Genomic DNA, 22,235 nt, shown 5'->3' with positions numbered 1-22,235 from the left:
CAAACCGACACTTCTCCTTTCTAAGTATCTTTTTTTTTTTCTTTTTCCTATTTTTAAAGAACATTCTTCCTGCCTCTCCCCGCAAACCGGGGCTTATTTTGGTTCAACTTGAATTTTGTTTCTGATTTTTCACCAAACTGAAAAACCCCACTATTCATTCAGTTCCACTAGCAGAAAGGCCTCGTGCAGAGAAATATGTATGAAGAGACAGGCTATGTAACTCTCACTAAGACTACAGCCAGGCTGATAGAAGCAGAGCTCATGGACGCCGCGGGCTGCCAGGCTGAGGTCTATCGCTGCTGCCGCCACTGCCGAGCCCTCTGCCTGAGCCGCCGGATGGACAGGCTGATTGGCTGCTTCCCAAACTTCTTCATGATCTCCTTGATTCTCGCCAGGTTGGTTTTGGAGATGGTGAAGTCGCACTGGGTAGCTCCCATGTCATAGCCGACTTCGCAGGTCTTGGTAGCGGCGGTGTAGCCCTCCGCCTTCACACCCACCACGTATTCTCCCGGGTTGAGAAGACGCCAGTAATCCCCATCGGCTCCTGGTAGGAAAAGAGATGGTTTTCAGGACAGTGGCCCTTTCTCCTTGAGGAAGTTGTTGTTTATGAGAATACAGAAATATCTGCACATGGATAAGATGACAGCACAGGCAGCAACCCTGCGTCTTCACGCCAGGAGGGTGTCAATGAGGCTGCCCCCCCATCACATGTACCCCTCCTCATCCTGCCAACCCTACAGGAAAACACACCTCAAACATATTTTCCAAATGATGAAAAAAGGACGATAGGCTTCAATCTGGCCTAAGATTTCTGTCAGTTGAAGCCAAAAAGATCCTGAGGCAAAGGCTCACCTTGTAACAGTTGGTGATTCCTGAGGTGTATAAAAGACCTTCCCCAAACTAATTCTAACTAACCAATCAAGAGAAGCTCCAGTGGGGTACCCACATCACACTGACGATCCTGGCCAGACTGCCTGAACACATGCATTTTGGTGCTACTCAGTATGCAAAGCATGTGCATGCATAATGTCAACTCACTTAGAGATCTAAGTAAATATCCCCTTCCATAAAATCTTACATTGAGTTTTATTACACTCATTTTCCTACAAACTATAGTTCAGGGTACTTAACCACTTGCTCGCCTGTAAGTGCATGAAGAGAGCTCCTGTAATCAACTAAACTACTCGTGTATAAAGCAAGATGTATTTTAACACCTCGTTGAATTAGGACTTCGTTTTCTTCTTTTTTCCCATATACGATCTCAGGTTACCCATACGTACATAAGGATGGTTTTAGACTTCTTTTTAAATATTATTCTAACTAGCAAGTATGCTGAACTGTGGACTGAAAAAGATGAAACATTAATATCTAAAATTAGTTTTGCACTCTATCCTGGGAAAACCCACTGTGGAATGAAAGTGTGTATTCAAATATGCAATTCTATATATAAATAGAAATGCAACATCTCTTGTATGAAGAGGGGTTGGGTTTTTTAAACACTGATAAGAACCAACAACCTTACTATCACTAACCTTGAGTCGCTTGCAATGCAGTGTATTGCAAAAACTAAAGATGATTTGGTTAAAAATATTACATTTGGGAAAAGATCAGACTAGCTAGCCTCTGTTTAGAGAAATATGATTTTAACTTAGGGCTTGGTAAAATAGCAAATATGTTTGCAAACAGCAAGTGTTAGCAAAACAGTGATATCAACTATACCCTGACATTGCACTCTCCGAATGCTAGTGTGAAATTGTGTGCAAGAAGCACACCCAACCAGGTTAGTTCTTGCATACCAGCTTGCTCAGGGGTTTTTCTCTCAGCCAGTTTGACCCCAACAGGTGTGATGATCAAGGTCCAGATTTTCTATTTCTCAGGACTCGGGCATTTTTAGGAAGGGGTCTCTGAGAAGCTCTTTATTCAGTTCTCCTTTACTATTGTGTCCATTGGCACCTTAACCAAAACACAAAACATAAAGCTGCCCAGGTTTCTTGAATTTATCCTTAAGGGCTCATTTTTAGCTGTAAATGCTCTGGTGATGCTATAGGGCTGGCAAAAGGCTATGGATCACCCTATGCACGGCTGTGAACGCAGCCGTGCTCAAAGGTTGGCTTTAGCCCCTGGACTTCAAAACTGACCCACATTTTTCTGACACATTTAACAGGCAGTTCATCACAATCCTGCACACAAGGCCAGAAAAAAACCCAACGCATTCATATACCACTTGGAAATTATTACAAAGCTGGATATTAAACTGTTAGCAGGATGCACTTTACTTCCTTTCCATTTACAAGTAAGTAGACATTAGTATTTCTGTCAGCTGTCATTGCCCAGAATTTAATACCAGACTAAAAGGGATTTTTTGGAAAATAAGATTAAATACAGTAGGTCAAAAATTTCAGAGCAGATGGCAAGAGAAACACAATTAAAAATACCGATAAATTTAGTAAATAACAGGTTTGCTAAAAGAATAGGCTCCAGTGGGAGCAGGCTGGAGGCAGACTATCTCCTCCTATTGAGTCTGGAAAAGAATTGCTGTGTCTACTTAGATAAAATAACAATACATAAAAATACGAAGACAATATTATTATAAATTAAATGTGCCAGATGACTCCATAAACACTTCAGTTAAGAGGAACATTCTTTGAGCCTGATAGGAAAGACCTTTGTTACAATTAAGTGTCATATTTACACTTAAATGTACCAAATTTTACTAATTTAAACACGTTATCGGAATCTATCCTAATGCTCTGTTACCTACAAAAGACTCTCCAGGAAAGGTAGACATAGTGCTGCACACCCACTGCATGTAACAACTAAAACTTAACTTTTCTGTACTGAACAGGCAGCCAGGAATGAGGCTGGAGAGTTATAATACCAGGATTATGCTTAGCTTAGACTAACGTTGTTAAATATTACTAAATGCTACTTCAAAATCTTTGGGTTTCGTTACGTAATGTATACTGAAATCATATGAAACTTACCAAAATAGTCATAAAAATTTCTCTGAACATTGTGTGAAATTAAATTAATTATGCTTTATTGCAGAAATCACACAGAAATGTGCATCTTTCTTTGGACTCTGGTACAGGCTGTGATACAGAAGTGTTTCACTAGAAGGAAACTGTACATTTCTTCATCGAGATTTGCTTTGAGATTTCCAAAATGTGCAATTACGGGAAGCAACCCACAAAACTGCCTTTGCACCATGGGGAAAAAAGGTGTCCAGGTGCATTTGGTCATCCAATTGATGAACTCTTTTTCAAAGGTTATCTCACAGAGCACAGTCCACATCTAACCGTAACAACATGTAATCACTCAGACTTAATCAATAGTTACATCTGCATCAAGAGAAAATGGAATTGTTTTCCATAAAACTCTTCTTCTCAGAATCAATTACTTCAATTAGCCTATTAATATTGTTAGCTTATTGTCAGCAACCCTCTCTTCCCATAAGACATATTGTATGTCCAAGAGAAAGTAAAAAAAGTGCTTTCCATGCACCTTTTTTTTTGTCCACAAGAAGCAGCAGAGAAATTTTCTCAAACAAGTAAATGTTATTAGAAGGCCTTTACAGACAACTTTTGTCTGGCTCTGCAGGGTAGTTGACCACATTAATGTATCAAAGAAATAGTAGATACCTTACAGCCTAGCTCACTTTAAACAAAAGTTATATGAATAGAGATAGTGGCCATAATTCTTCTCCTGCTTGGCCTATTTTTATATCAAGGCAACTCAGAGGTTTAAATGGGTACATTTTTCATTTAAAAAGGTATAAATGAAAGAAGGCTTCTGACAATTTGCACTCTTTCTCTGGAGTTATATGCATGTCTCTATTTTTTTGGCTCCAACATAAATTCTCTAGTTTCAAAAACTAATGAGACACACACTGTTATCGGTGTTATATAAAACAAGATATAACTTTTATGTTCCATCTACAAAGTGATTCCCAAACAGAGTGTCAGCTTAAACGTCTCATTAAAAAAAGAATGAAAAAGAATGAAATAAGTACTTTTATTTTTACTAACAATTGCAGATGGCCTTGAGCCATAGAAGCTCAGCTCTAAGTCTAGGTGTAAATAGCTGTAAGATTCCCTGAGCATTATAAGGTGGGTTCTGGGGTCTCGCACAGTTATTACACATGCCACCGGCACTCCTTTCCATATGCACGTTTGCTGTCTTTAAACTGTTGATTTTGCTTTCATGTGGCAATCCAGTGTACTGAGAGCTGGAGATTAATCACTTATGGCATTTACTTGGTCATTCCTACTATCATTTCCCAATGGTCCCATTTTGAAATACATAAGGCAGAATCATTATTGCCTAATTAAATATCTGTCATTCAATGTTTTCTTTTACAACAGAGACACAGTAGCACTGAAATAAAGTTAATACAAACTAAGTTAAATATTCCAAGATTTATTATTGGCTCAGATAATCTACTGTAGCAAACATTAAAGATTTGGAAGTCTCTTATCTAAAGCTCTATGATAGTCCACAGCCTGAAATCAGTTTACATGTCAAAGAGTGCCACACTGTATCTTAGTGGCAAAGCAAGTGAAAGTGGCAGCTAATGAAAGACCCAGAATGCCACACAGGACATAAAAAATACATAAAATTAGCATTTCTGTTTCTAATATTGAACCAAACCTAGAGTGCACAACAATATGATCTGTCTGATTATTCACCATGTTGCTACTTGTCCATAAACATCCAACAAAAACCTTGTTAACCTTTTGCAACCAGCACTTGGAGTGCCAGGCAGCTGTGCTGCAATCACTAAAGACTCTTGCTAACGTCTTGTTTGGCTATTTCTTTCCACATGCTCCTCTCCTTGCTATATCCCCTCTGTTGTTTCTCTATTTGAGATGACTGTGTGTCTTAAATCATGGTACAGTACCTACACAAACACAGTGGCCATTGGACACTATCCCACCTGCTACCTGCCAACAACAATTTTCAGGTATTACTATTAATCTTGTAATTGGCTAGTGTCTATTTAAAGCAGTTCTTTTTTTAGTGCCATAACTACTTTCCAGTCCATTAAATAGGCTTAGAGTTTACTCTGAATATACATATCTATGTCTGGGTATAGATCAAGACTGTGCTAACAAGGCAAACAGCCATTTGTGCATTTTTTTAAAACTATACATATTGAAAAGTAATTCTCCGGGCTGAAATTCACCCATGCAAAGCTGTCTCTCTACGTGACCTTTTATAAAGCTGTGATGTTTTGCAGGAGACTCTTCAGGTTGTGAAACTCCCCCTTCCCTGCAACAGCTGTTCTTCCTCTGGACAGAGCTCTAAATCACATCTCCAACACATTCACAGTCCTTTAACTGGTAACAACCAGAGAAACACTCTTCGCTCACCAAGGCATTACCTACACCCTTGTTTTTCAGCGCTGTAATTGTTCTGGGTTAGATTTGCACTACCTTTACATGAGAAAAGGAGCAATAAGAGTTCTTTGGTCACAGCCGTATTCAGGCTATTGATTTTGGGCAGATAAAAGGCTATTTGCTCAATACTTTAAAAGAGATGGAGAGAGGAAGAAGGGCAGAGAGGAAAGCCATAGTTGTGTTCTTGTCTACACAGCTGCACCACGGAAAGAAGTGACTCCCTCCTCATGTGCCACTCTTTCTGCAACACTCTCCTTGGACTGTATAATATCTCCTGGCTTTTCTCAGAAAAGAGTTCAAAGTTGCAATGAGGTTCTGTATTTTCTTTTTAAACCATAAATCTGTTATTTGTACTGCTTTTTTTTTTTTTTTTTTTTTTTTTTTTTTTTTTTTTTTTTACCTGTACGAATGTCATGGTTAACACCTTCTACTGAAATAACAGCATTTGGGATTCCCTTTCCATGCACATCTTTTACTATGCCTTTGATGCCTCGATGGACCTATTGAGAGAATAAACAAACAAATATATATTGCACAGCAATGAACAGTACTATCATTAGGAAGGTACAACAAATCATTAATTCCATACGTGAATTAAGTGTATTCTATTCCTACTTTATGGTTCAGCAATTCTGAAATATCATTACTAACCCAGTATCAGCCTTCCAGGCATTAGCTACTTCTGAACCAGCTTACAAATTCTGTTAGGATTCCTGAGGCATCAAATTCAAGAGACAGTTAAAACAAGCAGATAAAGCAGCAGACATAAGGTTTTCTTTTCCGGCAGTCATTTCTAGGAAGCTTTGCACTCACATCAAATTTTAACAAGCGTCATTATTTTATCCTCCTAAGTTAAAACAGCCTGGATGAAGTGATAAGCCAGTATTGCTTATAGGTAAGGTTTCCATCACAAATACCAATAATCATGTAATTAGTCATGCAAGAAAAATATCAGAAACCTTAAACTCCCTTTCAATCTGAAAGGAGTCATCAAGTTATTCAGAATTTGTTCTCCTGTCGAATACCTGTTCCATAAAAACAATCAGGGACTCGCGGTTGTTTTCCCATTCTTCGGGCAGCTCGCTCTCGTGGGGATACTTGTCACAGCCAACGTAGATGGATAGCTCAAAGCAGTTTGTGTGCAGATAACTGAAGTCATTTATGCCTGTCAATAGGAGGTAAAAAAGAAACAACTTTATATCCTCTTTTAATCTATTGATCAGATCTGATTATTTATGCAAAATAATATAACTTATTTAAACATAAACTGGGTATTTTTCTAGCTGACTTAGTCTGCAGACCTGGCAGGGCAAAAGTTTTTTAGAAATGCCACGTCTCCTGTAACAAAGCACCAGAGTAACATCAGAGCTGTACATTTAACAAAACAAGGCTTTCTAAAGACAGTGTCCCATCAACACATTCAAAACAGAGGACACAAGATTGCAGCATGACAGCATGGGCCACTGTGTCAGCCCACCACCACATCCCCAATTCCTTTGCTGCAAAGAGCAGCATCCTTCTGCCACCGCAAAACTTAAAGGAAAGAGAGATTTAGCAGAAAACAAACAAACAAACAATTTAAGCACATTCCATATAAAGTTTCTATGACATTGATGGAGAAAATGGAGTCATACCAGGGAGATGTTAGGAAAGGTCTCTCTTTACAGCAAAAAGTTTGTGCTTTGCTTTTAAGAAAGCACTAAGCTTCACTAATCCTGGACACATTCTCATGGAGCACCTCTCACTTATGATTGCCCTGGGTAGAAATGGGATGGTCTACATTAGTTTGCATGGATGCGCAGCCATTAACCGAATTTATACAACCCTAAATGCCAGGACACAGAGTAATGGGCACTCAGTGATTGTTATGTAAAAATGATTTATCAGAACAGTTGATGAATAGTTTCTCAGTCTAAATATTTTCCCACGTAAGTAATCTAACTGATAGGAAAGCCAGAAAAATCAAGGTAGTAATAATTCCTTTAAGTTATATATGGTGTCTGTTATCTTCTAAGGAATGAAAGTATTTATTCCGGTTTTTCTCTATTATGGCTGTGCAGAGGACTGGAATCTGCACTGCTGCTCTGCAGTAGGGATTTCCATTAGAAATATGTCCTAATCAAAACCCAGGAACCTCAGTGCCTCTGACCTCTGAGGAGCTGCAGTTTAAGTCTACGTTACAGAGAGTGCTGTGACCCTTGCAAAGGTCCTGAGCGCTAAGGAAGACTGTATTTAGATACAGATCTCAAACATTTCCATTCTCTAGGTTTCTCTCCCGTTTCTCACAATTATTTTTCCTTTGGGAAATTCCATTTATTAGTTCTCCACAATCACACAGATAACATGATACAGTACTTGAACACTAGAGGAAGAAATGATGTGAGCTTCATTTCTTATTCCACCTGCATTTCTAATAAAAATTATTTTTAAATTAGGTTTATTAAAGATCATTGTTATATTTTAAATGGCAAAGATTAGCAGGAAATGCATTCAACAAGTGCTTCTGATTGAAAAGAGTTAAAACCCCCCCGTAGTCCTGTCCAATTACCATGGAGCAGTAGTCAAGTATTTAACGAACCCTCAGTGCCTTCTGGATGCAGAGCAGGAGGATTGTATAATACAGATGTTAAGCTTTTCAATTTTGTTGATGGGGAAAGCCTAAATATCGGACAGCGGCATATGTTACTCTGCATAAACGTGCTTCCCCTCCATTTGAGAAACAGCCACAGTTATTTTCCCCTCACACATTGTATTGCATCCTGATTAATCTATTGTGAAAAGTTTTGCAATACACAGTAATTGCGCAGTTTTAATACATGTATTTAAGAAAACAGCTTAACGTTGCCAAGAGCAACTCTCCGTGTAGTGTCCAAAATATGCAAATTGAGCCTTGAAAACACTGGAAATAAAATGAAATTCATCTGTTCTTTGCCGTTCTGCAGTTCACCCAGTGCAGAAATGTTACATGTAAAATTGCTGAAGAACTTGCATTCATTGCAGTCCAAAATATGTGCAGGAAATAGTATGGCTGGGTTTCAAAGGCATACGGAGGTGTTTGATATCTGTGCAAGGTATCTGTGGTGCAATACTTCCCTAGGGGCTCTCTGGTGCTGAAAAGGAATTAGAAAAATCCCTTATAAATTTTCCCGTGGCATGAGCAGTGAAAAGTTTATATGCATGATCACTGCAAGGCCAGGCAGCAGGTGGATGAGGAGAGAGAGGATGGGCAGCTTCAAGTTGTGTTACAGCCAGGAGGTGCCACCCACACCAAAGGACAGGTGGGGCAGCTTTCTGCAAGCAATATATTGGGGTGTCACCTTCAGGTCAGATATTAAACAAGCAGGGGTTTAGGAGAAGAAAGTGTTACATGTGGATCTAAAAGATAAATAAACAGAAAAAGTGGAGTGAGCTATAAAACTACATCTATATAGTCATGGAATTACAGAGTGAAAAAACATAGGGGAAATCTGTCTCCAAATCTAGAATCACATTTGGACAACTCTCTACAGCACAAGGTGCCATTGGTTAACTATCAGCTGCAATACATATATACGTACACGCATATATGTATGCAATACAAATCATCCTCTTCCATTTGTCTATTTGGAGAAGAGGTCTAAAACCATCCTGCAGGTTGGAGGCTGAGCTCAAATGGAAACCACATCTTTTGAGGCTTAGTCTGGAGTCCAAGGTGTAAAGGATTGAAAGTAAAAGCAATTTCAGCATTTTTCTCAATGACAGTCTTGAAGTCTTATTATAATGGAAGAGAGCAGGATGTAAATTATAATGAGAAACATCATAAAGCAATAAAACAAATCAGATGAACCAAATCCAATATGCAATTGTTACTAAGAAATCGAGATACTATTCAGCATCTATATTGTACATCATTACTTAATGTAACTTAGTGTGACAGCTGTTAGTGACATGGCCAATGTCATCTTTTCTGGATCAATTCATAATCATGTTTCTTATAGCACTTAGGAAAATTGAACTCATAAATTAGATAATTAAGCGGTCAAATTAACATTCAAAGGCTTTTTTTAGAATTTGCAGAAATGTGAAGAAATGTATTATCAGGCATTGGCCTTGTGATCTAAGAAGTTCAATCTTCCCCCACCTCTGAATTCACCCAGCACTTTTTAACCTCCTGAAAAAATATTTGAAAAGTTAATTCTTGGCTCTAGCCTTTAAAGGCTGGCCAGCATTAACTTTACAGGGGCCAATGTAAAAGCCATTAAAGTTGTGTCCAAAATTTAGAAATGTTTATGCAGTGAAACTACCTGCAAGTTACAAACAAGAGCCAGCTCCAATAAAACGCAGTCTGCACAGATGCTCACTTGCATCTGTTTGCCATTACTGCTGTAGTTGTTCCTATTGTTATTCACATGATGGCAGATACACAGCTCATTTCTTAATTTCATAGAATATGTTTTCTAACTGATGTACTTATAAAAACCAAAGATTTTGAGCAGAACCGTGATGAATCAGCAGAGTGCCTGTTCCGAGTCTGCTCGAGGTGTACACCCATAGAGGTAACCTGCCTATTGCTGTTAAAAATGTGTTTCTAATTGGGCTTTCCTAGAAATCGATGCTTTCTCTGCCCTCCAGGGACACGGCTTCCCCTTCCCGCTCCTTGACAGGGCAACAGGCTTGGGCATATGGTGATCAATGCAATCTGTAATTTGTTCTAACAGCAGAAATACCTATGGAACCCACATAAAGTTAAGTGTAAGCAAGTCGAGGTCTTTTAAAAATAGGATGGTAACAGCCAAGCAGCAGCTTTTTCTGGCTTGTTTTTACAACTCAAAATGAATGTGAGTGGGGGCTGATCTGCAACTGAGTTCAGTGAGCAGGAGGCTGAAATCACGATTTTCTTATCCAAGGGCCACTGGAGTCTCTCCCCAGGCTCCCAGACTGGTTTGGGAGTCGCTGCTTCGGCTCTGACACTGGTTACTTCTGCTGTTTGACAGCATTTTTCTGTTGACAACTTCTGAGATGGCAACTGACAGGTTCCCCCCTGCTAATGGGTTTAGACTGGGTTGGTTTTGTCCTGACAAACCATCTTGAATGTATAGAATCCATAAAACATATTGCACGTGCACTTTTGGAAACCTCAGTAGTAAATGAAATGATCAGCAGGTATTCGTGACACAGTCTCCTTCAACCCTCTGGTACCTGATGAAATGCAGTGAACGGACTTTCAGACAGGGAAATTCTCCTCTTAGTGCACGTTTTTTGCAATGTACACCAGACAGTGATGGCATTATCATATTTAGCAAGGTAATGCTAATTGCAGTTTCTACAGACACTTACTTCCAGCCACGGTATGCCAGGAGGCTCCATTAACAGTGCCATCCTCCTTTTGGAAATCCTCTGTGTGACACGCTCTCCTTCTCGCATCTGTCATCAGGCGGTGAGTGGAGGCATAGGAATATGCAAGCCAGCGAAAGACGTGGTCATCTGGGGTAGGTGTGTAATCCTGGGTTTTCCACATCGATCGCACCATATCGTAGGGGTACGCCACCACCAGCTCTCCTCCCTGCAAATTGCCACCCAGCACAAAAGGAATTTTTTCCATCCATGCTATTATTGCCCGTGTCTCAACTGCCACCTGAGAAAAAAAGAAACAGCAGCTTTGATTCAACCTGTGAAATTTGATAATCTTCTTTCAAAGGTAGACCAGAGGCAGAGTCCCGCTGTGAGTTCCTTAGCATGGAGTGAGTAGCCAGCACAAGAGATGTGGCCAAGGAGATGGGCTTCTTTACATTACGGTGCTTGCCAGCCATGCTTTGGAGGTCACTGACAACCCATAAAAACTAACAAAACCTTAATGTTTGTAATTTATGCAGCAGGAACATCTTTGAACAACAAAGCCAAGAGCAGCAACCGACAAAGATGTCAGACTATGACACTGCTCCCCCTGCCATCGGCTGAAATGAGTTTTTGAAATAAGGGATTTTAAACACAGAAATATTTCTAAAGTCCACAGAATTGCCACAGTTAAGTGCCTTCCCCTCAAACTAGGGGAATCTCAGCCACTAGAAATAGTTGCCATTATATTTAAAAGGCCACGCAAAAATAAGTTAAATTTTTGGCACTATGATCCAACAAATGACTTTAGCATAAGCCACTGCATTGGTTTTGCATATGCCTCAGTGTTTGCTGTGTTATTTCAAATAAGAACATCAAGAAAACCCCAGGAGAAATCTGTACAGCGACTGAGTTTGCAAAGCGCTCATCTATGCTGCAAAACTAGGGAGAAGCCCGATTCACAGGACAGCCCTGCGGTGGGTTTCTCTTTGTCTACCTGTTGCTGCCTAAAAGTTGGGTATTGAGTCCTCCAGGTTCTTGCAATAGCCCAGGGAAAAGAGGATCCTCCGGGAAGCAGACCCCTTCACTCCCTACAGGGGTGAACAGTACTTTTGCAGTGTAAATTTATTTCCATTGACTAACAAGGAAGCCTAGACAAGTAACTTAGATCAGGTGTGTAACTTCACCCATGAGTTACTAATTTCTTGAGAAATGTAAAGCTCACTCCTTCAGCCTGCCCCAGCCTTTGTGTTCCCCGTTCTCTGGTCTTACTCACAGTGGCATTTTCGGACAGGTACCAGTCAGGGATCGGGATGTGATGGTTTGGAACTTTTCTTTTACTCATCTTCTGGTCTTCTGACTCCCAGAGCAAAGAGTTTAAATCAGGGAAATTATTGTTGATGTCAATGCCATCCTGAGTCCATCGTCCTAAAGACCAGCCCCCTAATTCTGAACCCTTCGATTTAAAAAAATAGAAAAAAAAAAAAAAAAGAAGAAAAAAAAGACAAACATTCATTCAGAATGCGACAACCTATGAGCCCTCAGCAAAGTGTTCGGGGATGTGTCAGATATAATTCTATACAGAGAAACGGAAGGATGAATTATTTAATTAACTGAAATGAATAATTCGCTTTTTTTCATTTTGTATGAAACCTTGAATGAGGTGAAGCAAAACCCATGAAAAATTACTTGGGGTTAGCCAAAATGTTCTGTTTTGTTTTCAAGGTTTCTAGTTAAGACTGGTTTTCCCCTGGGTTGCAATAGGGATGGCATATATTCCCTTCCATGGCTGTGAGTGCAACTTTTGTATTCCAGTCTTCTACAGACTGCCCTGGAAGATTTTCCAGTGCATTTGTCCAGCCCCTGCAATTTTTCTTCCTGGTGTCTGTCATCTTCCAGACTGAATTATTACGATGCCCAACACATTGTGCTCTCCTTAAAGACGCACTATTAAATTTCAGCTGTGGAGGAATGCAAATTTTCATGTGCTTAGCTTGGTTTCTCATGAGAAACAGACTGCATGAATTTTCCATTTTCCATAATGGTGTTCTCATTGATCTATACACCTCAGTATGGTTTGTTCTGGCAGTCTTCATGACCCTCCTTTCCATATACATCTTCCTGTTAGCCAATGTCACATAGAATACTGTTTCTTTCAGCTTTTTTTCTGAGTAAGTTGTTTCAGTGGCTTATGCTTGCTTTGATGTATTTTTTAATTTGTTTGTTTTGATTGCTTGTAAAATATGATCTTTGAAAAAAAACAACAATGACAACACGAGCATGTTTCATTAATCTAATACAACTAAAATAATTCCTTGATATGTCCATAATCATATTACCGCTTTATATGCCTTGTCATATCCATCTGGGTTGACTGAGGGCAGGAGGTGGATTCTGGTATCCTCAATGAGATGTACAATGCGCGGGTTCCCAGCCAGGTATTCCTGACACATGAACTGCATTAACAAAAGGATTAGCTCACGTCCAAGTACTTCATTCCCATGAGCTCCTGCAATGTACCGAAATTCTGGTTCACCTGTTGAAAACACATGGGGCAGAAGTGTAGTCAGAGCAGCAAATCAAATATCTAACCAAATTTCATTAATGTCAATCAGCAACATTTCATTTAAGGAGAGCTGGAGAAATGCCTTAACTGAACAAATGATAGGTGAAAATGTAACTTTACAGAAACAAATAATTACTTTCTGTTGCTATTTTGGAAGAACAGGCTTACGTATCAGTGATATCTAAAGCCACTGTAAAACCTCCAAAACCCATTTTCCATTAAACAGATTTTTAATTATACTCACAATTTCAGCATGTTACAGGTATATTTTAAAAGCTCTGATAGTCAAAAAATAACATGAAAAATACATTGCTGGTAGTTCTTTGGGACAGTTGTTAAGGCTCTTAAAAGATAACAGTCAGTAACTGTACATAATTGATCTCTGACTTCACACACTCCTTTTCCTTCACTAATCGAAGAACAGGTTCACGTGTATTTTTCAAGGTTATACTGAATACCACAATACTTGCACTCAACTATAAAATACTTCAGAGATGATTAGGAATACTGCCAGCTATTAAAAAAAGCCCCATAATTTGGTTGTCCTTTGTATGAATAACACTTGCAAACATCAACAGGACAGATGCCAACTGGCCAAACTATGTTTTGTGGCTGGATCCACCCTCCCAGTTTGTCTGGCCCATGATACACTCCTTGCATGTTTTCTGCAGGACTCTCAAAAATAGGTAAGTGGACAAGGCAGATTAGATGAATTATTCTGGCGTTAACATCTGAGATTCAGAGTGCAGTCTAAGGTCAGCCTCAAGTCTACTGAGAGATTACATCTACTGTGCTCCATCCCTTATGGCAAAGTAAAGAGATGTCTTAGGAGCACGTCGCAGCATTCTTCCTTGGGTGGGATGAATACATATCAGGTACTTATGGACACGGCAAAGCACAAGACGCCTTTATTCCAACAGCTGCCCCAGGCACTATTATAGCGAGATCTTTCTTTTTCTCCACAGAAGGACCAAAGACTGAATGAGTTTCTATTCTGAAGAATTATATCACCATAGGAAATTGTATCCCAACACTCATCAGTGAAAGATGATTTGGGAGATTTGACCTGTCCTTTCTTGCAATGCATTCACCCCATATAAAAAAGGTAAACTTCTATCCAAAGATACATAAATCCCCACAACTAAAATCCATTCCCCAGTACTAAAATTCACTTTTATTTTGTTATTGTAAAGAATAAAACTCATTATCATTGAAGAATTTGATCCCACATTCAAAATGCCTTCTATTTGTGCTCACCCTCCTCTTCCCAATTTAGAAATATAGTGCTGAAGTTCCTCCCACATACATTTGAAATCTTTGCTGCCATGAATATAATTCCATCAGTGATAATTACTGCAGATACAGAGAATGAGCATACAAAAAAAGCCAAATCCCAACACCCTTCAACAGATTTAGTTAGACTAAATCCTAACCAACTTCGTGTTCTCCTGGGTTGTCAGAAATCTCGACAGCATACAGCTTTAGTCCTTGGTTGCTTTTTCCAATATTGTAAATCCTTGTGATATTCGGGCACATTTTATTCACAGTTTTCATCAACTGCCAACAAAAAAATGACATATAGTTAGACAATGCAGCATCAAAATAGATCCACTACTAATTATTTAATTCCAAATTGGTTGTGGCAAAACCTCTTCAGTTTCTTTTCTGATTATTTCTTAGTTGTAAAAGCTTTATGTTTAGTTCATGAATTACAGCTCTGCTATCACACAACATTATGTTTGTTCAGCTGGAACATGCTGAATACTGTCTGCTGAAACCCCACAGCGTAGGTGAGGTTCAAGATCTTTCTTACATGAGATGTATTTGTAATATTATCACAAAATTAAGGACTTGAGGGGGAAGTCCAATAGGAATAAACCCAACGAAAACATTACTACTATACAACCAAACACATTTTCAAAACATTATGCAATGGAGGATAATTAGCCACCTTAACACTTCTACACAGTCTGTGATTTACTGTAGCTAAGTAACTTGAGATGGCCCAGGGTGTTAATGGCATGGCAATGCATACACATTACAGGTTGCCACAGACACTCTCTGGCCAGTAAAGGAGATTTTTCTCTCTCCTTTGCCCTATGTGGCAGCAACTTAATTCAAAACAAACTAAGAGAATTATATCATCCATTTAAATACGATTTTCCCAGTGAATTCTGATTACACCTGCCTCCACTGAGGTAGAAACAAGCCCCCCTGCTTCTTGATTTACAACGTGAAATCTCATATGGAAAAATTGTTAATTAAGGCAGTGTTGATGTGGCCAAAATAGCGAGATAAATATAATCTGAATGACTCCATAAACACAGCAGGATATACTCCTTCAGTAAATAACAGATTCCTCAGACTTTGCTTACCAAGTTTCAGCAAAAAAGAGAATTAATAATGGAAATGAGAACAGACGGTCTGAAGACATTCCTATCATCAAAATCTATTATATTCAATGTTTCTGCAGATATTACATGACATAGTCAAAATATAATCGAATAGCCTTAGTGCTTACTAAAATGCATAAGGAAGGTCATGGTTAAGAGTATAGTTCTGTTTAAATGAATGGAGTCACACAGATGTCATCCAGATAAGGATATCTGGAATCTAAATCGTCCCACAAACACTTTACTGTGACATTTCAGCTGGATGTTAAAATTTACAAACAAGACTGAAAATTTATGTGTTATTAATAAGTTATTGCAAACAGCTTTAAACGACACAAATTTATCTGTCTTCATTTTTTTTTCCCATTGGAAGGCATTAAAGAAAGAAATAAGGACTTTACTGTAAATTGGAACCCTAGAGAATATTAATTAGACAATCTTTTAATAAATAAGGGTGCATACATTATTGAAGAATTATTGTAGCATAACAAAACTCTTTCCTCATGCAGTGTTAATTTAGAAATAATACTGGATGATCACAAGGCTGATGGTTTAAAAAATGCAGTAATTAGATGTGTCCGATTCCCATGCCACCATTTAGCAAATCTAAGTGAAAACACAATTCACATTGGGAAGAACATCATTAAAATTCCTCTCATAAAAGGCTTCACTTCTATTTATAATCATGTTGCAAAGAGACCAAAAAGATGCTATTTTTGTGTGTTTGTTCATCTCACACGTTGGTTTCATACATATGAGAAACAATTTCTTTTGCAAATCTAAACTCAGCACTCATCTGAAAAATACAGCCAGATATGCTCTATTGTCTAGTTTCATATCTACTTTTTTTCACCACTGTCATCATCATGCGTGTGCTGGTATTATGGGTTCCCAGCTATTTCCTTGAAACTCTTTTTAATGTTCTGGGCATATGTAAGTAACTACGTCATCATTTGTTGTTCCAGCTGAAATACATATGTGAAGCCAGAGGACATTGTTTTATATTTTCTAGTGCTTGGTTTAAACAAGTCGATTCCCAACTTTTTGAGACAGACTGCCTTAAATCTTCACGGTCAAGAGCTACCACATCTGAACCCACTCATAATGAACCAAAAATACTATCAACGGATATGGAACTATGGACCTCTTACTAGAGCCTCACAGACCAAAGCTTATCCAAGGTCTACTGTGTGGAGATTATAGAAGAGGATGAAAGGGATTATTATTAGATCAGACACGATGTTTTTCTCCAATAGAGATAAACATTATTTTTTTCACTCTGCCAATGAGTACAGATATTGCATTAAAAGAAAGTCTATTTTAGCAGGCTAAAACCCTCTTTCTGTAATGTATAAATAAGTTACTGTCTCAGCTCTGTGTTTACTAGTTACTAGTTCCTCTCCTTACACTCTTTTCAAACTGCAGGAAAGTCTCTCCTGACTGATGTATTTCTGCATCCATGCAGCTCCCCAAGATGTGAAATAGGGAAGATGAGTCTGTCTTCTCAGAGCTGTCTCCGAAATCAAGCTGCAGAGCAGAAGCTTTCCTAACATGCCTGGCACTGCAGTGGGCAGAGGATACCCAGAGCATTGATTTAGGAAAGCAGTTAAATGTTAGAAGTTCATTACTAGTGAGAAAAATGCCTAGAACCAAGTTCAAACTATGTTACAATCAGTGGAAATATTTGTATTGGCCTCAGTAAACTCCCCATCATCTCTTTAATTGCAAGCATGTGATTAGTTTTTCTGAGTCAAACAAAGAACCTTTCCTGAATTAGGGCCTCTGTAGTAGACTTCACCATGGCTCTTTCGGTAGCAGTATGGATATAGTAATGCAGTTAAATGTTTATATGTAAATACAATACTGAAAATGAACATATTTCATGTTTGCTTTTCTCATACCCATTTCCTACAAACAGCACAATAGGTCACCTGAAATGTCACAGTGTTTTCTTTGCGCTTTGTACAAACTGTCAAAGACAATTGATGATAACAGTCAGTCAGGGCTTTATTAACAACCAGCAGGACTGTAAAACGCTTCCACAATTACATTCACTAGCAGTTCTTATTTGACAGTTCCCATTTGTTTGTCACTACCAATTATTTACCCTATTAGTGCCCTGGAAAAAGACTGCATGCAGTCTTTGAAGAAGCCCCACAAAACTGGTCTCTGAAGGTCCAATTCCTTCATTTTGCAGAAAAGTTGTATTAAATGTAGGTCTAAGTGCCATCTACACTTAAAAGAGGCAAAAGGGCTCTCAGTCAATGCCTTTCAGGTTAGGGCTATTCGTTATCCTCTGTGGAGATCTCCATATTTCTTGTTCTGCTGCGGGCCAAACCAGAAGCTACCTCCTCCTTGAGCCTGGAGACTATCAAATAGAGGCTGTCAACTTGGCATTGCATGCAACCTAGGATGTTTGCTGGGTATCGCTCTAGTCTTCTACATTTGGTTGTTTCACCCTCGAATAAACCTGTTCAACCGGTAACATATGCACTGCTCTTCAATTTTCTGCATTATCATTACATCACTTCATAAACACAGCTGGCCATGAAGAGCAGCACAAGACTTCAGGGGTGCCTGGAGTCTGGCTTGTCCAAAGATGTGAGTCACATCCAGTTAAATGGATTTCAAAATTAACACTCCTATTTCCTAAGAAAGATATGATCCATGTTAGCTATTTCAGTCTATTTCAAAGACAAAGTTGTACTCAAATGTCCATCTCAAACTATTTCTGGGGATATCTATCAATTATTTTAACAGCTTTCTATACAGCATGAATACATCATGTAAATATTTTGGACTGTAAGACAATCCTGACTTCTGCATACAAGATACAGTGAGTATTCCCATTGACCAAAAGAATCTCGAATGCTCTTTTAAGAGAAAAACTTGGTGCTATAAATTTCATATTCCTAAACAGAAAGTTCTATTAAAATAATCTGACACTGAGAAAACCCCTCCCTCTCACAAATACTTGACATATTGCAATGTAATGCAATGTTTCCTAAACACGGCCCAGGGAACCCTCTTCTCCTCCTCTTTCTTCAGTGTTTATGATAAATAACTTCAAAGAACGGTGTTTTTCTGAGATGGTTGGCAGTGAAGTATCTAACAAAACTGACAAATAATGCACAGGTTTTTTTTTAAAAATAAGTTGACTCTGGAAATTGACAATTATTGTTCTATTTTACACTCAGAAAAGAAATTATTAAGTTCTGAGAATAGTTTTGAGTATATAAGACTTATTGCAAACCCAACCCACAGTCTTCTTTCTACCAGCAGCAGAACCCAATCAGAATCCAACAAGCACTAAATAAATTAAGTATTTTGACATACAGAAAACTAGGACTTGGGAGAGCACAAAGACAGTTCACAACTGACCAGCTCTCAGCCACAGTCGTCAATTTTCTGCTTCTATGAAAAGTGGAAAAACATTCTGTTTTAAAGCTGTGTTTTTTTCCCCAAAGATATTTCTAACCTGACCAACCTGCCTTTCTGCAATAAGAATCTAAAATACACTTTATTTTATTGTTCTTGACAGTAATTATGCCAATTGAGTTTCTACTTGTCTAATCTTTGTGCTAAGAAATATAGGCCACAAAATCTCTACCGAAATAAATGTGTGACTCAGTACACAATTGCTCAATAAAAATGAATGGTGATTCATGCAGTATAAATACACTGAAAATTCAGCACACAGCAAATGATTCACACACTTCAAGTCCGAACATATTATCTTTATATTTGAAGAGAAAGCAGGCAGAAATATTTCTTTAGCACAACCCATACCTGTGTCTGTGGTGATATGAAGCAAGATTAAAAACAACAAAACCAAAAATAACAATAAGGTTGCCTGTTTGAGGTTAAAGGAACAAGATTAACAAGGCTTGTAGATTTAAAATTATACTAACAATTTTTTTTTATTCTTTTATAATATTCTTTATTTTTTTTTATTTTATTCTGATTATCCAAAACCACTGAAATATAGAATTCTGATGGCTAAGTCAGGGTCAAATCTGAAAGGAGAAACCACTGTAACATTCACCACTTAAATATACTTGGAAGAAAAATGATGGCATGTTATGTGTAAATACTCCCTCTGTCATGTAATGTCACTGTTTAAGGTTAGACGATGTACAAATTTAAGACTTTGGGATTTTAATAGATTACTGCTTTTAATAGATTAAAACAGAAATAAATTATTTTTAAAATAGATTGCTGAGACCGTTTAATAATATTTTTAACAGGTAGAATTCAGATTCCATAAGAGCTCAAAAGCCTGCACCCATCCACCCTCCGTATCCAGGTCACACACCAGCCTCTTTGCCTACCTGCCTCATTTCTTTGTAGTTGTGATGCTTAAAGTCAAGATTATCTGTGGTTGTCATTTCATTTCTTCTGTGGTAATAATTATTTGGGTCTGAGAAAAGAAATAAAAGAATTTTCATGTGCTTATTAATTTCAAATATAAAGATGCTTAGCCATAATGCATGCAAGGAACGTGGAAATCTGAATTCCACTGTCCTATACGTATTTAAAACAGGTTTTCAAAAGCAAAACTCAAAGAAACAACAAATTTGAAATATTTCTAATTACTGCACAAATCAGCTGATATAGATCCAAACAGAAGTAAGGAGGCAGCAGGCATCAGCCTGCTAGACAGCTACTCTGCACGAACAACTAAACTTCAATAGAAAACCAGAAGGGCATCCTGAGGCTACAGAGGAGGGCAAAAGACACTGGAAAATGATGAGTCGGATGCAAGATAAAAGAGTGGAAAAAAAACACATCAGAGGAAAAATCCCCAGTAAATGTTTTGTGTCTACTTGATTAATTTACTGTTACAAGGAATTATCTTTTCATTTTCTTGATGAGTATTTTCAGAGTCTATGCACTGCTTGCAAAATACAGAAAGGATCTGCTGTGCATATTAAACATTCCTGATTATTTCCCTAAACATTTTTTATGGAAGTCAAAGGTCTTTGTTACTTTAAAATTAGCATATTCATTTCTATATGGATATAATTTATAGTTTGCATGTTTTGAAGTATCAAAGGAGAATATGTGGATGGAACAAAAATCTTTGTTTCCTTGACTTTCCAGGCCATTCACCTGGAAAAAAAACAGGCCAAGACTGTTAGGGCTCAGCTTTATATTTCCTGATATATATGCTCCTAAACCTAATCTATTATGATTTATTTTTAGAGATAAACAAGTCTATTTGGAAAACATTGGAGACATTCCTTAATTTACCATATCTGGGATGTCTGGAAGTTTGAGTAATCATTTGTCAAACCAGTGGTTGTCAGGCTGTTATGATAAATTTTTTCCCTTCGCACAAAATCATCTTCATTTCATTTAAAATTATTGGGAAAAAAGCCAAATATCAAAGCCTAAGTATCATCCTGTCTTATTGCAACACAGCCAAAAGACACTGTCTCTAGAGAAGAAAAATTTTTTATTTTAAACAGTATCACCTAACAGTTGTGATTTTTTGGGGGGTAACAAACGCATAATTATTAGTAGAAAGAATACACAGATACTACTATCCTGCAACAACAAACACTTAATGAAATTATGGAAAACTCATAACATAAGAATATCTTACAACAACATTTTTAAGCTTCATATTTCTGACATAAACCCCTCTAAATTCTTAAATTTGTTCTTGCCAAAAAAATTTAAAAGTTTTTTTTTTCTTATGTGGAAGGAAAGCAAACTTTGAACTATTTAAGTTATTTGTGAAATGAAACATGCAAGTTCCATTAAGCTTCACTGTAACATTACTCATGTTTCTCTACCACTTATTTACTCTTCACTCACATGTTTGTCTCCACTTCTATTCCCTAATCTACAGCAGAAATACTAGAAGGTCAGTTGAACGCTGCTCTACAAATATGACTGAAAAATGTAAAAAAAAAAAAATCTTGCCTCAACAAAATCTAGTTGTTCAATGCCGTCTGTCCTTTCCAGTGAGAACTTATTCTATAGCAAAACCACCTGGAAATGGATTTGAATTAGAGCCTCACCAGGTGAGGAAACAAGATTTCTTTGCTTATTAAAAAAAAGTTTTGAAGAATCAAGAGGGTTAAGTTTCACATAATTCACCTGCATTCTTAGGTTGTCTTTCCAACCTAACTGCAAGCTAAATTGATGCAAGTCCACTGACAGCAATGATGTTGCACTAACCCTGCAGATGATTCTGGAATACCAACTCTTAAAGGTCAACCCATGTTAATTCGTAGAAAAAAATATAAAAATAAACATAATAAAACTGCCAGGATGCTGAAGGCTTTCTCTATCACCACCAGCCAAAATATACAGCAACCAGTATTTTTCCCCTAATACTTTAATCCCACTCCTTTCAAAGTCTGGCACTTTTTCCATACATAAAACATTAATATCATGGGAATGACTGTGAATGCTGTAGAGTTGGTGGAAACTTAAAAAAACCATACAGTGAGAATGATTGTATCTTTGGTCCTTCCTCAAAAACAGTGTGCAATTTGACAGCTCCCTAGAGAATTAACACTCTCATTTTGCCAGGCTCTACTGTGAATCTGC

The 22,235-nt window shown here is 37.9% G+C and overlaps 1 protein-coding gene across 1 annotated transcript in view; it reads right to left on the bottom strand.

The window, feature by feature from the left end:
• Positions 1 to 290: 290 nt before the first annotated feature.
• CPXM2 (carboxypeptidase X (M14 family), member 2) overlaps positions 291 to 22,235 on the bottom strand; it is a 77,252-nt gene continuing 55,307 nt past the window's right edge. The window contains exons 6-13 of the mRNA XM_009325872.1: positions 20,003 to 20,091; positions 14,712 to 14,835; positions 13,052 to 13,248; positions 11,989 to 12,168; positions 10,716 to 11,013; positions 6,425 to 6,564; positions 5,800 to 5,899; positions 291 to 544 (exon numbers count right to left, since the gene is read on the bottom strand). Coding sequence (XP_009324147.1) covers positions 291 to 544; positions 5,800 to 5,899; positions 6,425 to 6,564; positions 10,716 to 11,013; positions 11,989 to 12,168; positions 13,052 to 13,248; positions 14,712 to 14,835; positions 20,003 to 20,091 — 1,382 coding nt within the window. The remainder of the gene's footprint in view (positions 545 to 5,799; positions 5,900 to 6,424; positions 6,565 to 10,715; positions 11,014 to 11,988; positions 12,169 to 13,051; positions 13,249 to 14,711; positions 14,836 to 20,002; positions 20,092 to 22,235) is intronic.

This window comes from Pygoscelis adeliae, unplaced genomic scaffold, assembly GCF_000699105.1.
Source record: "Pygoscelis adeliae isolate BGI_AS28 unplaced genomic scaffold, ASM69910v1 Scaffold4, whole genome shotgun sequence".
NCBI classification, from domain to species: domain Eukaryota; kingdom Metazoa; phylum Chordata; class Aves; order Sphenisciformes; family Spheniscidae; genus Pygoscelis; species Pygoscelis adeliae.
Note: the sequence above shows the minus strand (reverse complement) of the source record. Positions and strands in the feature narration are given on the sequence as shown.